Below are 14,345 nucleotides of genomic sequence, written 5' to 3'. Positions count from 1 at the left end.
AATTCATAAATTCACAATGATTTTTTTTTTAATCCTAATTGGTCACCACAGGCAATCAATTTATTTTGAAAACTAGTAAATAAAGGCAGAAAATAAACATTTATCCTGCCTTTCTTTTATATACTGAACCTCAGAGTAATCAAATATTTGATGAGAAAGTTTCTCTTTATAGAAGTATTCTAACCAAAAAATGAAGAAACGATAGAAACTAAAATAGATGTTTCTATTCTTCTAGTTTCTCTATCCTAACTTGTGATATAATAAGAAATATGTATCTGGTCTTTGTCCGCCAGGTCTTGATTCCTGGCAGAGCTCCTAAAACCCTTTTAATTTCCTGACTGATAGGAACATCTTTTGCCAAAATATTTGGTCTCAGTCCCTGGTTCCTGACACAGAGCTTTTAAGATCCTTGGAATCTCTAGGGTGGTAAGAGTATCTTTGTGTGTTTGATGCGGTGACTGATGGCTGGGGACCCCTAAATAGCTGCAGGATGGAAGCTGGTCATGGGAAAGATCACGGCATGATTAGAGGGTTGGAACTTTCAGCCCCACCCAACTTCCACCTCCACACAGACCTCAGGGGAAGGCAGAGGGGCCGGAGACTGAGCTAATCAAGTGCTCCCGATTTAATCAATTATGCCTGCAGAATGAAACCTCCATAACAACTCCTACATGCCAAGGTTTGGAGAGCTTCTAGGCTGGTGAACAAATCCACATGCTGGGAGGGTGGCGCTCCCCAACTCCACAGGGACAGAAGCTCCTGCACTCAGGACCCGTCCGGACCTTACACTATGCACCTCTCCGTCTGCCTGTTCATCTGTATCCTTTATAATATGCTTTATAACAAACCAGCGAATGTAAGTAAATGTTCCCCTAAGTTTGGTGAGCTGTTCTAGCAAATTACAGAAAAGGGGAGAAGAGTTTGTGGGACCCTCTGGTTTTGTAGTCAAGTCAGACGGAGCATGGGTACCCTGTGGCCCATTACTCGTGACTCAAGTCGGAAGTGAGGGCAGTCTTGTGAGACCAAACCCTTAAACCTGCGGAATCTGACGCTAACGACCAGAGTCAGCGTCAGAATGGAATTTAATTATAAGATATAAAGTTAGTGTCCGGAGAGTTGGAAAATTGGTTGGTGTGGTTTTTCTGGACACAGAATTCTTGGCTGATTCTTTCCTTGAGAATCCTAAATATGTCACTCCATTTCCTTCTGGCATGAAGCACTGCTGCAGAAAAGTCCGAAGATATTCTAATTTTCTTTCTCATCAGCCATGTGTTTTCTTTTTCTTTGGGCCCAAATGATTTTTTGTCTTACTAGAATGTATCTTAGTGTTGATCTTTCCAGGTCGATCTTCTCGGGCACATACTGTATATATTCGTTCAAATTTAGCTTCAAACCGTTTATGTCAAGAAAGCCGTCTTGAACTAGTTTTTGCCATTTGTTCTGTTCCCTTGCTTTGGTTTTCTTCTTCAGAGACCCCAGCTAACCTACTCAATTCTCTTTGCCTTCAACATTTGCCGCTTTTCCTCAAATTCTCTGTATCTCTTTTTTCATTTCCTTTTAATGTTTGAAATCTTCCTCTTTTTACCTTCTATTTCCTTTCAGACAGTCTCTCTTGTGTTGCTTCTGGCTCACTCTTCATTTCTGAAATGACTTTTTCTTTTATGTCTCATTCTTTCCTGAGTGGTCACCTGATTTCTGGGGCTTTAAAATTCTGATCTATGTTAGTCTTTCATGACTCGCATCATTTTCTTAGTACCTTTCAGCTTGTTTTGAAATAGTAGGTTACGGGTGTGCTGTCATTGTCCACAGGGGTGTTACTCGGCTCTTCATCCTCTTTTTTCTAATAATAACCTTGTGTGGGATTTGACCTTGCCTGATGCTCGTTTTGACATGAGCCTTGACTCCTGGGATTTCCAGGCTCGTTCTCCTCCCCCACTTTGGCCTGGACTTTCTCCTCCTTCTGTCTCTGTGTCGGTGCCCTGCTTAATTTGTATTCCACTCCCAGGCACTTCTCCTCAGTGTGAGATCCTGTCCCCAAAGGCAGCCTTGTTGGGCCAGTGCTGAGCGTTCACAGGGACCAGATCTTGCAGGTCTTCTTATTCTTATTCTCTAACATCATAATTTTTCCATTTTAAGTTACCTACTCAGCTCCTAAATTGCCACTGCAAAGACTATCATCCTTTTACCAACTGACTGTCTCTTCTGAATGAATGAGTGTTTTCTGAATACTTCTAAATAAACTCACCTACCAGAGGCTATGTTTTAGATGCCATCCCTCTTGACGGGGCTAAGTCTCAATTCTTGAAGTTTTACCCTCTCTCCTCAACCACTGACGGAGGCACTTCCCCCCATAAACACACCATTCTTCAGCTGACATGCTCCTCCTTACACTTAAACCCTCCCCTCTTCCAAGCCTCCAGCAGGCTCCCGTCCCTACCACTCCAAGGAAACGGTTCGTCAAGGTGAGGTCCAAGCTCGTCTTGCCAAATCCAATCACTTTTCTGTCCTATTCTTACTCAGTTCCTCAGAAGCAACTTGAACAATGGGGCACTCCCCTCCGAAACACTTTTCCTTGGCTACTAGGACACCAACTTCCTCCCACTTCACTCTGTTTCTGGCTTCTTCCCTTTCACTAGAGCTTTAAATGTCACAGACCGCCAAGGCCTGGTCCTAGGTCTTCCGCCTACTCTAAAGCTACCCTTTGTCAACCTAAGTAAAGAGGAAAACTGAAGCAAACTTGAATTACCAGAAGTTGAGTTTATGCAGGAATAGCAGAAGAACTGCAATTCTGATATGCCTTTTTTTTTTGCGGGGGGGGGGGGGGTGCGCCGCGCGGCATGTGGGATCTTAGTTCCCCAACCAGGGATCGACCCTGCGCCCCCTGCGTTGGAAGCGTGTAATCTTAACCATTGGACCACCAGGGAAGTCCCAAGAATTGCAATTCTGGACACGCCAACTACAGCAAGCTACAAGTGAGTCCTTTGAGGCTTTGGGGTGGGCTGGATTTATGGGCAAGGATCACAAAGAGGAGGGAATTCAGTTAGAGTCCTAGGAGCAAGTTCATTGGCTTGAGGAGGAGAAGAGACTCTTGCAGGATGTTCATTAGTCAAGGGATCAGTTTCGATTTTCTGTAAATGCCTAACCAGTCCCTTGGTCCTTAAGTTTCATTTTCCTGAGGACCCACACATGAGATTCTCCATTTTATATCCTCTGGTTCCATTTAAGATTGAAATCTTCTCACTTCTCTCTAAGATTCCGTATCCAGCCCCGGGGCTTTCAATGCCACCCGCACCCAAACTCACCGGGAACTGACGGATCCCTCCCGAGTTGCAGACAAACAGATTCACCTGCCTCCTTCACATCTCGACTTGGAAATCAACGAGGCCCCTCAAACTTAAAATGGTCAAAATCTGATTTATTTTTTTCTCCACAATACAGGATATCGTGAATCTAGTTCTACCCTATCTTCCACATTTATTATCACCACCCAGATCTAAATTACCATAATCTCTTGCCTATGGGAAAAGCCTCCTTACTGATTTCCCTGATTTTACTCTTGTCCCCCTGCAATCCAGTCTTCAGATAACACAAATGACAAAACAACAAACAAAAAATAACAAAGAAATAAAAATAGTCTTCAGATAACACAGATTTTTTTTTTCTAAGTGTCTATCAACCATGGCACACCCCTGCTTAAAAGCTTTCAACTGCACTTAGAAAAAAATGCTAACTCTTTAGTGGTTTTATCAGGCCCCAAACCACCTGGCTCCAGCCTTACCTCCCTGACCTTAAGTCCTAAGGCTATTTCAGCTACAACTGAAGTATCTCATTTTTGTTCCTCCCACACACCAAGCTTTGCCTTAGGACCTGTTGCTTTTGCCTGGGGGTCTTCTCCCCTCACTAGGCTCTCCTGCCTAAGTCAGCTCAAAAGTTATCTCCTCAGAAAATTCTCCCCTAACCACCGGGTCCTATTTGTCTCTATCATATTACCCCGTTTTATGGAATTGTCTATCTGTTTGCTTCCCCCAACTTGTCAACAAGCTCCATAGCAACAGGAGCCACGATGTCTTGCTCACCACCATCTTCCCAGCAACTAGGACACACAATCAGGGCTTAAAAATATTGATTGGTTTGACTTAATAAAACCATGGACTCTGGCAAAAACAAAAACAACCACCTCCCCCTGAAACGGTTGAGTCCAGAGTAAAAGAAGAATGATGCTGTGTGCAAATACACTGAAGGAAGAAGGTAAGAGGCATACTCACAGAATGTCCTTAAACACAGCTGGGTACCCTTAGGCAAATCACAATATCACTGCACCCCATTTTCCTCTTCTTAACAAAAATGATTATTCAACCCCTAGCCAGCCTTAATTCCACAGTGTGTTAACATTTGCATTAACCTTGGAAGAGTGATGATGCCCCATGTCACCCTCATGATTTGGTGATAAGGAAGGTGGGAAGAGAGAAGGAAATAAGGAAACCAAGAGCCTTTTTAGGAAATCTGAGTTTGAACAGGCTCTACCTCCCTTTCAGAAACATGGTCTCAAGCAAACTGTTCAACTTCTTGGAATCTCAGGTGTCTCGTTTGTATAAGAGAGCCAATAATCTCTGCACACTTTTAGGATTACTGTTGTGACCAGATAAAACACTATATGTAAAGACAGACCACAGGGCTAGGAAACCCATGGTCAGATAATATCTAATATTAATTAGAAAATAATGATAATAGTAATAAATTATGTTCTCAAGTAGCTAGAAGAAGGAAAAAAAAATTACCTTGGCAAAGGCCCGATCTTTGAGTAAACTTGGGCAAAGTGGATTAAGACCATGTACTTTTAACTTCTCTTTATTTTCTATAATTCCCTCATGATTTATCTTCTTGAAAACAGTTTACTGAGAAGGGTGACATGACGAGAATGAGGGGAGAGAAAGCAGTGGAGAAGCCGGGGTGGGGGGAAGAGCTAAGGTCTGACTGGCAGGAGGGCAGCCAAGAAATCCCAGCTTCCCTTAGAGGCCGGGGCAGGTTACTCAGCTGACTGTAAAACCCTCTGGGCAGTGAGGCCACCCCTCCTGAAAATAAATCGGCAATAACCCTAGAGTTGAAGTTCCTATAGCAGGATGGAATAAGAGGAGACATATTACATGTCAGAGGAAGAATTACTGACACCCGGGTTTGAGGGAAAAAGAGGCAATGGGATGCCGGTGGTTATCTGACCCTTTCTCCACTCCGAGGTTTCTTCTTGCAGCCCCGGAAGGGAGGCCAAAAGAAAACCAAACACCCTTTAGCTGTTTTGGGTTTCGACCAAATGCTGGCTACAGGGCCCTTCAGAGATTCAGAGTAACGTCCACTTTTAAATAAGCTGGTTAACTGAGGACTAGGAACCGTGAACACACGATGCACAAGACCAACAGGGGCCCTGGTCCCTTGGAGCCTGTGGCGCCGCTTACCTCTGCTCCTCCTAGCCTTTGCTCTCACGTGACTTCTTGAGTTTTCCTTCTTCTCTTGGATCACGGTCCTACTTGCCTAACCCAAAACCTGTACCTTTCCCCTTAAAATATCCAGACTTGCGGCTCAACCTCACCAAAAGAAAGGCAATGCATAGTTTGTTTTTAATAGTGAACCTATTAAGTAAAAGCATAGCATTCATTTATCTCAGCTTATCATTAATTGTATCAGAGACAACCTGAATGACTATTGACTGTCCCCTCCCAAACCTCCTTCACTTTACTCCCTGTCATCAGATATATCAGGATGAAGAGGAGAGAAGGAAACTCTATCCACAATTTTTGTGTTTTGTTTAAACTGTCTAAGAACTTTCCCATGAATCAGATGTTGGATCTGATTACTGTAATCTTTAAATCAACCTAAATAATTAAAGTCTAGGGTGAGAACACAGAAGAAATCAGAACTGTTGGTGATTTTAGCTAATTACCGTTTAATTTTTAAGAAAAACATCTGACTAAAAGACAGCTTTTTATGGAATTATGTTTTAAATTGGGATAACAATGGGTTTTTTTTTCCTGTGGCATTTTGTTCTAAGAAATAACTTAGGACTTCCCTGGCAGTCCAGTGGTTAAGACTCGGCACTTCCAATGCAGGGGGTGAGGGTTCGATCCCTGGTCCGGGAACTAAGATCCCATGTGCTACGTGGCGTGGCCAAAAAAAAAACCAAAAACTTAATACGGCCAATTGCCTCAATACTGTGAATAAAATACATATTTCTTAATACCGTAAAGAAAAGGAGCACAAGGAAACACAAAGATGCTCTGGAAACACAAAACCTTTCAAAAGGAAGTATATGACAATGTGAAAGGTCAAGAATCCAATAAGAGCAAGAAAGAAACAGAAGATGCAGCAGGACACTGCAAGTTTGTTCCTTTTTCCCTGACAATCTGCACCTTTGATTTCATTTGTTGTTGTTGTTGTTGCTTTGTAACAATTTAATGTGTAAACAAATACAGAAAAATAAGCATTACAGCAACAAAACAGGTTTGCATCTTATATAGAAATTTTAAAGACACTTCACCAACAACTATGAGGTTAATCTCTGTATTAAAGCTTACCTTCTTATAGAATAATTTAGCAGTCTCTGAGATTTTAAGCCAGAAAAACAAGATTCATGCTGGTAAAGCAACCTGCAAATACCTTCTGTCTGTTCTCACAATTAGTCTACTTTAAACATAAAAAGACCTTCCAAAGGAGGAAGACACTGCACTTAACCGGGATTGCTGGGACCTCGCCGGGAAATCCTTGCCAATAGGAGATGCTTTACCATCTGCAGGACTAAAATGGTGGCAACAAATTGAAAGCCAGGAAAAGATTCCTGTAGCTTTGGTGTATTTGCCCAATTTAAGTGTTACCTTCAGATGTATAATAAAGCAAGTAAACAGAACCATAAAGATAAGCTTTCTATAAATTAAATGGTATTTGGCTATAGTACTAAGGAGGTGAGAGAATAAGAAACTTATGTTAATTATAATCCTAAATGACTACTTGCCCATTGCAACTGAAAACTGAGGACTCTAAGTATGGTAGATTGCTAATACTTTAGAGTGTTTTATTCATGTTTTCCATTTAGAATCCTTAAAATGTTTGATAAGCTCCTTTAAGAAATCACATAGGATCAACACAATACTGAACTAATAATGGCCCTCACACCCATACTGAACTATCTGAGGAAATATTACAATTGAAAGTGGTCTTTTTCCTGAGAAAGCCATGTTACAAAATGTCACAAGACAATACACATTTTCTCCAATTTTTCCCACCAGAAAATAAGACGGGAAAATCAGATTATAATATATTTTATGAGGAAAACATGTTTGTTTCTCAAAACTGTTTTCAATCACTTTTCCATCTACAATTTTTTAAAGGGTGAGAACCAAATTTAAATTAAGAGTGATCATTTCTACAAGGTGAGAGAATGAATACATATGGTAAACTTTGTACTTTATATTAAAGTGAAGAAACTAAGACACAGAAAAGTTAATCAAGCTCAATTTCAAGGTTGAGTTTAATAGTAAAGGTAGAATCTAGGGCTCTGATTCTCAGGTTAGAGGGTAATGGGTGGTATCTTCCCAAGAGGGAAAAATTTATTTCTTTTGGTGGGTAATGTTCATAAATCATTTTAAAAATATATAATATGAATTTCCTTGAAAATCTTTGGCATATGTGAGTCACTGGAGGCTGAAGTTTATAGATATCCTCTCCCCCACCCCAATACAAAAAGGCAGGGGAGCTAGTTTTTAAATGAATCAAAAAAGATTAATCTTGAATGGATAAAGAAGATGTGGCACATATATATACAATGGAATATTACTCAGCCATAAAAAGAAACGAAATTGAGTTATCTGTAGTGAGGTGGATGGATCTAGAGTCTGTCATACAGAGTGAAGTAAGTCAGAAAGAGAAAAACAAATACTGTATGCTAACACATATATATGGACTCTTAAAAGAAAAAAAAAGGTTATGAAGAACCTAAGGGCAGGACCAGAATAAAGACACAGATGCAGAGAATGGACTTGAGGACATGGGGAGGGGGAAGGGTAAGCTGGGACGAAGTGAGAGAGTGGCATGGACTAATATATACTACCAAACGCAAAACAGATAGCTAGTGGGAAGCAGCCGCATAGCACAGGGAGATCAGCTCGGTGCTTTGCAACCACCTAGAGGGGTGGGATAGGGAGGGTGGGAGGGAGATGCAGGTGGGAGGGAGATGCAAGAGGGAGGAGATATGGGGATATATGTATATGTATATGTATAGCTGATTCACTTTGTTATAAAGCAGAAACTAACACACCATTGTAAAGCAATTATACTCCAATAAAGATGTTTAAAAAAAAAAAAGATTAATCTTAATTTCAAAGTGACCTGAGTTTTATTCTGCATTGTTATAGAAATCAATTGGATAGCTGAGTCCTGTGAAACGTAACAGAGGCCACTACACCTCACAGATTACACACACATGCATCCTGCAATGAGATTTATATGACTAGAACTTACTCTACATTTTTATAAAGTACAAAATTAAATCTCAGTCTAATTTCTCATAAGCCAATGACTCAAAGATATCAAACTTGTTACAGTGGGATGATTAATTCATATATTGTACGGTATGGAGTTAGCCCCCAATTCAGGTTATTTTTATTATTCATCCCAGGCCTTTGTATTGGTTGAGATGTAAGCTGTAAAATTTATTTATTTGCTTTCATTTTGATTACTCTCATCCCAGGGTTAGAATGTGACCATGCTTCTTCCCTTCCATCATTATGTTTTTGCACAGGGCCATCATTTTTCAGACAGAATGCCTCCTAGAATTTCACAGTACTACAAACTGAGAGGGGAGGGTGGGAGAAGGGAAATATTTATTTTAAAAACATGTAATGAAGTTTAGGAACCAATTCCTTTTCAGACTCACCAAAGGCTGGTGCACTAGAAATAGCAAGTGGTTGCTGTTTCATGACAGGGGGAAGTGCGGCGGGGAGCTGATAGCCTTGTAGCTTCAGTTTGATGAGTTTCATAGCTATGGAAAACTCCACTGGATCCATTCTTCCATCATTATTCATATCAGCGAGCGCCCTGCAAACCAACAGCATGGGCTTAGAATGACTGTGACCTTAAAAGAACCTTTCCCAAACCACCACTCCCACCCACACAAAAACTAAATAATCGGCTCCCTTGGTCACGGGGAAAACGAAACAAAACAAAACTTGTTTACCAAGCTGTAGGGAAAAACGGACAAGGTTTTATACAAATATGAAATATGTTTTATTGTGTTACTCTCTACTTTTATGATACACAAGGTAATTTTCAGTCTGAATGTCAGGATATATACCATGGACATCAAATGGGGTTTCTTTTTGGAGTGATAAAAATGTTCTAAACTGGGTGGTGGTGATGGTTGCACAATTCTGGAAAGACTAAAAACCAATGAACTATACACTTTAAAACTGACTTCTGTTGTGTGAATTATGTGACAATAAAGCTATTAGGAGGAAAAAAGTACTTAGAAACAGAGTTTATTTCTAGATACTTGATTAGATTGCATCAACTCCTCTGTGGGGTTCTACAAACCTCACCATGGGGATGTGACATACTATGCTCTACTATACTATTAATACTAGCATATTTTCAAAGCTCTGGAAATTCATTAAATGACCTTACAAACGCACTTACTATTTGAAAGTGGTACTCAAACAAATGGTCATGTCAACTTCCAATGAGCTATTATGTAAAGCATTTCTCTCAAATAAGAGTAAGAAAAAGAAAGGGGTTTGTACTTGCAACTGGAAACTACATTTTTGCTAACTGAAACTGCATATTCATGATTTAACCTCTTCTGACAAAAAATGTTCACTCAGATTTCATTTGTTGAAGTCTAGATTTTAAGGGCATAAGGATTTATTTTTTAAACCTTTCTTAAGAAAAGTTTTATTTGAAACTTCAAATGTTAAGACCAGCTACTCCAATTACAATGCCGTCATTGGCCATGTTTTAAATGAGCCACATACAGATAGTGTTCGCAAAAGAAAATTAAGCTACATAGAAAATAACCCTACATTTCTAGAGTTAACTCAAAGTAAGAAAACATGAAGCACAATAAAAAGTATAATAATACAACAAAGATTAAAAATCTTTAAAAATGTTAAGAATTGTAAAAGTCAACACTGTTCTTCAGAAAAATTTTAAAGGTCATAAAGTCATAAAGGGAACCCCATGGCTACAAAAACCACCCTTCTGCCTCAGATAGGAGTGCCCCAGGCCTCCTGTGGTCAATGACCGCCTTCAGCAAACCACACCAGTGGAGTGTGAATTTCACTCACTTCTAGTGGCCTTGAGCATCGCTTGCCATGTTTCTTGTGCATTTGGACTCGTGCTTCCATGAATTGCTCATTCACATCCTTTGCCAAGTTTTCTGATGGACTGCATGTCTTTTCCTTGTCAGTTTAAAAGCGCTCATTGTATATTACATATCAACTGTTTATCTGTCAGTTGTCGAAAGATTTTTTAAAACTTGTCCATTTTGTGTGTAATATCTTTAGCATACAGAAATTCTACAGTTTTATATGTGTAAAATATTTCTTTTATCACATAGCTTTCTTTTCTAAGATGGTATTACTTTATTACATTTCAATCTTTAAACCAATTGTAATTGCATGTATGTGTGTGGTATGTTACCCCAGGGTTCAACCAGATTTCCTTCAGGTGGATACCTAGGGTTCCCAGCAATGTTTATTAACCAATCCATCCTCTTCTCATTGAAGCAAAAAAAAAATATTTTTGTGGTTTAGTAAATGTCCATATGAAATGAGATCTATTTCTGGATTATCTACTCTGACTGAACAATTCCCAGGTCAATGTGACAAGAATCTGATCCCGGGCTTCCCTGGTGGCGCAGTGGTTGAGAATCTGCCTGCTAATGCAGGGGACACGGGTTCGAGCCCTGGTCTGGGAAGATCCCACATGCCGTGGAGCGGCTGGGCCCGTGAGCCACAGCTGCTGAGCCTGCGCGTCTGGAGCCTGTGCCCCGCAACGGGAGGGGCCGCGATGGTGAAAGGCCCGCGCACCGCGATGAAGAGTGGCCCCCGCTTGCTGCAACTGGAGAAAGCCCTCGCACGAACCGAAGACCCAGCACAGCCAAAAATAAATAAATAAATAAAAATAAAAGTAGCTATAAAATTAAAAAAAAAAAAGAATCTGATCCCACTGACTCTATGGTATGTTCTGGTATCTGGCAAGGCTTTTTTAAAAAAATCTTGTTGGATGGCCCTAGAGATTGTCATACTGAGTAAAGTAAGTCAGACAGAGAAAGACAAATATCATGTGATATTGCTTATATGTGGAATCTAAAAAAAGGGTACAAATGAACTTATCTACAAAACAGAAATAGTCACAGATGTAGAAAACAAAATTATGGTTACCAGGGCGTAAGGGCGGGGGGGGAATAAATTGGAAGATTGGAATTGACACATATATACTACTATATATAAAATAGATAACTAATAAGGACCTACTGTATAGCACAGGAACTCCACTCAATACTCTGTAATGACCTATATGGGGAAAGAATCTAAAAAAGAGTGGATATATTTATATGTATAACTGATTCACTTTGCTGTACACCTGAAACCAACACAACATTGTAAATCAACTATACTCCAATAAAAACTTAAAAAAAAAAAACTTGTTTGGCCATTCACAGACGTTTCTTTTTCCCTATGAACTTTTAATTTATCTATTCTACAAACAACTCTAATGAAAATCAAGATGGAACTGCATTAGATACATGAATTTTTAGAGAACTGACATTTTTATGATAGTTTGTTCAAAGAAAATAGTATGTTCAGTTCTACTAATATTTCCTTTAATAAGATTATATCACTTCCTTCATATAAGTAACTACTTTTCTTGTTAAATGTGTTCTTAGGAATTTTATCATTTCTGTCACTCTTTTAAATAGAACATGTCCCCCATTTCCATATTTAGGTGCTTATTTCAAGCATAGAGAAGAATTTTGCTTTTAATAATCATTTATGCTGGGTGTATTGAGCCATCTTACCAAACTTCTGTGAATCTTACACAATCACATAACTAGCAAAAAAGAGAGTTAACTTTCGTTTCTAATATTTATACCATTCCTCCTTTTTTTGGTAAATAAATAAATATTTATTTACTTCTATTTATTTAGTTGCGCCGGGTCTTAGTTGCGGCACGTGGGCTCCTTAGTTGCAGCATGTGGGATCTAGTTCCCTGACCAGGGATCAAACCTGGGCCCCCTACATTGGGAGCTCAGAGTCTTAACCACTGTGCCACCAGGGAAGTCCCCACCATTCCTCTTTCTTATTGGTCTTACTGCCTCTATGACATTACTAAGTGAGCATCCCTGCTTGGTTTTGAGTTTAAATTTAATGGCTTTAAAAAAAAAATGACTACAGTGTTTCATTGTTTAGAATAATATTTGGTACTGATTTTTAAAAAGTAATCTGACATATTTAAGCAGTTCCCTTTTCTACTTATTAGAAATGGTTACTATACTTATTATCAAATGCTTAGTCAGCATCTGCTGATCTGATCGCACATTTTCTTTTTCCTTTTAGCTCCTGATATAATAATGTTGAGGGAATTCCTTGATTCTGAACCAATCTTGCACCCCTGGCATAAACTCAAGTTGGTCATAGTTTTTGTACATTGTGGAATTCTGTTTACTAAGATTTTGTTTTGATTTTCTGTGTCTACGATCATAATTGAGACTGGTCTCTGGCTGCTTTATTTTTGTACTGTTTTTCCGGTTTTATAAAGGAAGCTAAATCAATAAAATGAAATGGTGAGCTTTCTTTCTTTTACCAAATTTTTTTTTTTTTTTCGTCATCACGCAGCATGCGAGATCTTAGTTCCCCAACCAGGGATGGAATCCGTGCCCCCTGCAGTGGAAGCACCAAGTCTTAACCACTGGACCGCCAGGGACGTCCCCCAAATATTTTTAAAAAGATATTCAGCTACTTCAAATGGTTTTCATGGATAAAATAAAAGCTCCCAACAATCAACACTGACATGCATACTTAAAAAAAAAAAAATCAGGCAGATAGATTCCCATTCCCTATTCCCCACACTACTGTCCCCAAAATATGTTTTCTAGAGAGAAACAAAAATATCCAGTGTGGGATAATGAGTGGGTTATGAGAGAAGAGACTTTCTAGTAATGGTTTAAATTAGGAGAAGCCTCAAAAGGAGAGGAGAGGAAACACATAATGCTCAGGTTCTAGACATCCACCAAAATTCCAAAACTTTTTTGACAATTTTGTGTGACCTTTTAAAATAAATTCTTTTGCTCAACTAACAGAATATAACTGTTGGGACTCCTTTGTAGTAAAAACTCAAAGGTCTTTTAGAACTATAGCAGTTACTCCTACAAAGCTCAACTCTCCTCACCCCCTCCTAATATACTGGAATAGATTTGGAATTCGATTTCTCAAATCTTCTCTGCAAAATATGATTTCAGCTCTGCTGTCCAGTTCATCTCTTATTTATAGTTATTTCTCAGTTGACTCATTTCTTTTTTTTTTTAATGAAAGTTTTTTTTAAATTTATTTTATTTATTTATTTATTTTTGGCTGCGTTGGGTCTCCGTTGCTGCGCACGGACTTTCTCTAGTTGCGGCAAGCGGGGGCTACTCTTTGTTGCGGTGCGCGGGTTTCTCATTGCGGTGGCTTCTCTTGTTGTGGAGCATGGGCTCTTAGGCGTGCGGGCTTCAGTAGTTGTGGCACATGGGCTCAGTAGTGGTGGCTCGCGGGCTCTAGAGCACAGGCTCAGTAGCTGTGGTGCACGGGCTTAGTTGCTCCGCAGTATATGGGATCTTCCCAGACCAGGGCTCGAACCTGTGTCCCCTGCATTGGCAGGCAGATTCTTAACCACTGCGCCACCAGGGAAGTCCAGTTTACTCATTTCTAATAATCTCCCCGAAAGACTAACTAAAAGTCTGAGGATCCTGAAATTAAATTCACAAAACTTCCAAAGTTAAAAAGAAAGTATGATAAAAAGTATTTTTAGGGCTTCCCTGGTGGCGCAGTGGTTGGGAATCTGCCTGCCAGTGCAGGGGACACGGGTTCGAGCCCTGGTCTGGGAAGATCCCACATGCCGCGGAGCAAATGGGGCCCATGAGCCACAATTACTGAGCCTGCCCGTCTGGAGCCTGTGCTCCGCAACAGGAGAGGCTGCAATAGTGAGAGGCCCGCGTACCGCGATGAAGAGTGGCCCCCGCTTGCCGCAACTGGAGAAAGCCCTTGCACAGAAACGAAGATCCAACACAGCAATAAAAAAAAAAAAAAAATTAAAAAAAAAAAAAA

General features: G+C 39.9%; 1 protein-coding gene across 1 annotated transcript in view; it reads right to left on the bottom strand.

Moving 5' to 3' along the window:
* ITSN1 (intersectin 1) overlaps positions 1–14,345 on the bottom strand; it is a 235,769-nt gene that overhangs the window by 149,553 nt on the left and 71,871 nt on the right. The window contains 1 exon segment of the mRNA XM_036850123.1: positions 8,921–9,081. Coding sequence (XP_036706018.1) covers positions 8,921–9,081 — 161 coding nt within the window.

This window comes from Balaenoptera musculus, chromosome 4 (genome assembly GCF_009873245.2).
Source record: "Balaenoptera musculus isolate JJ_BM4_2016_0621 chromosome 4, mBalMus1.pri.v3, whole genome shotgun sequence".
In the NCBI taxonomy this organism is placed as follows: Eukaryota; Metazoa; Chordata; class Mammalia; order Artiodactyla; family Balaenopteridae; genus Balaenoptera; species Balaenoptera musculus.
This window is presented reverse-complemented; position numbering and strand designations above follow the sequence as displayed.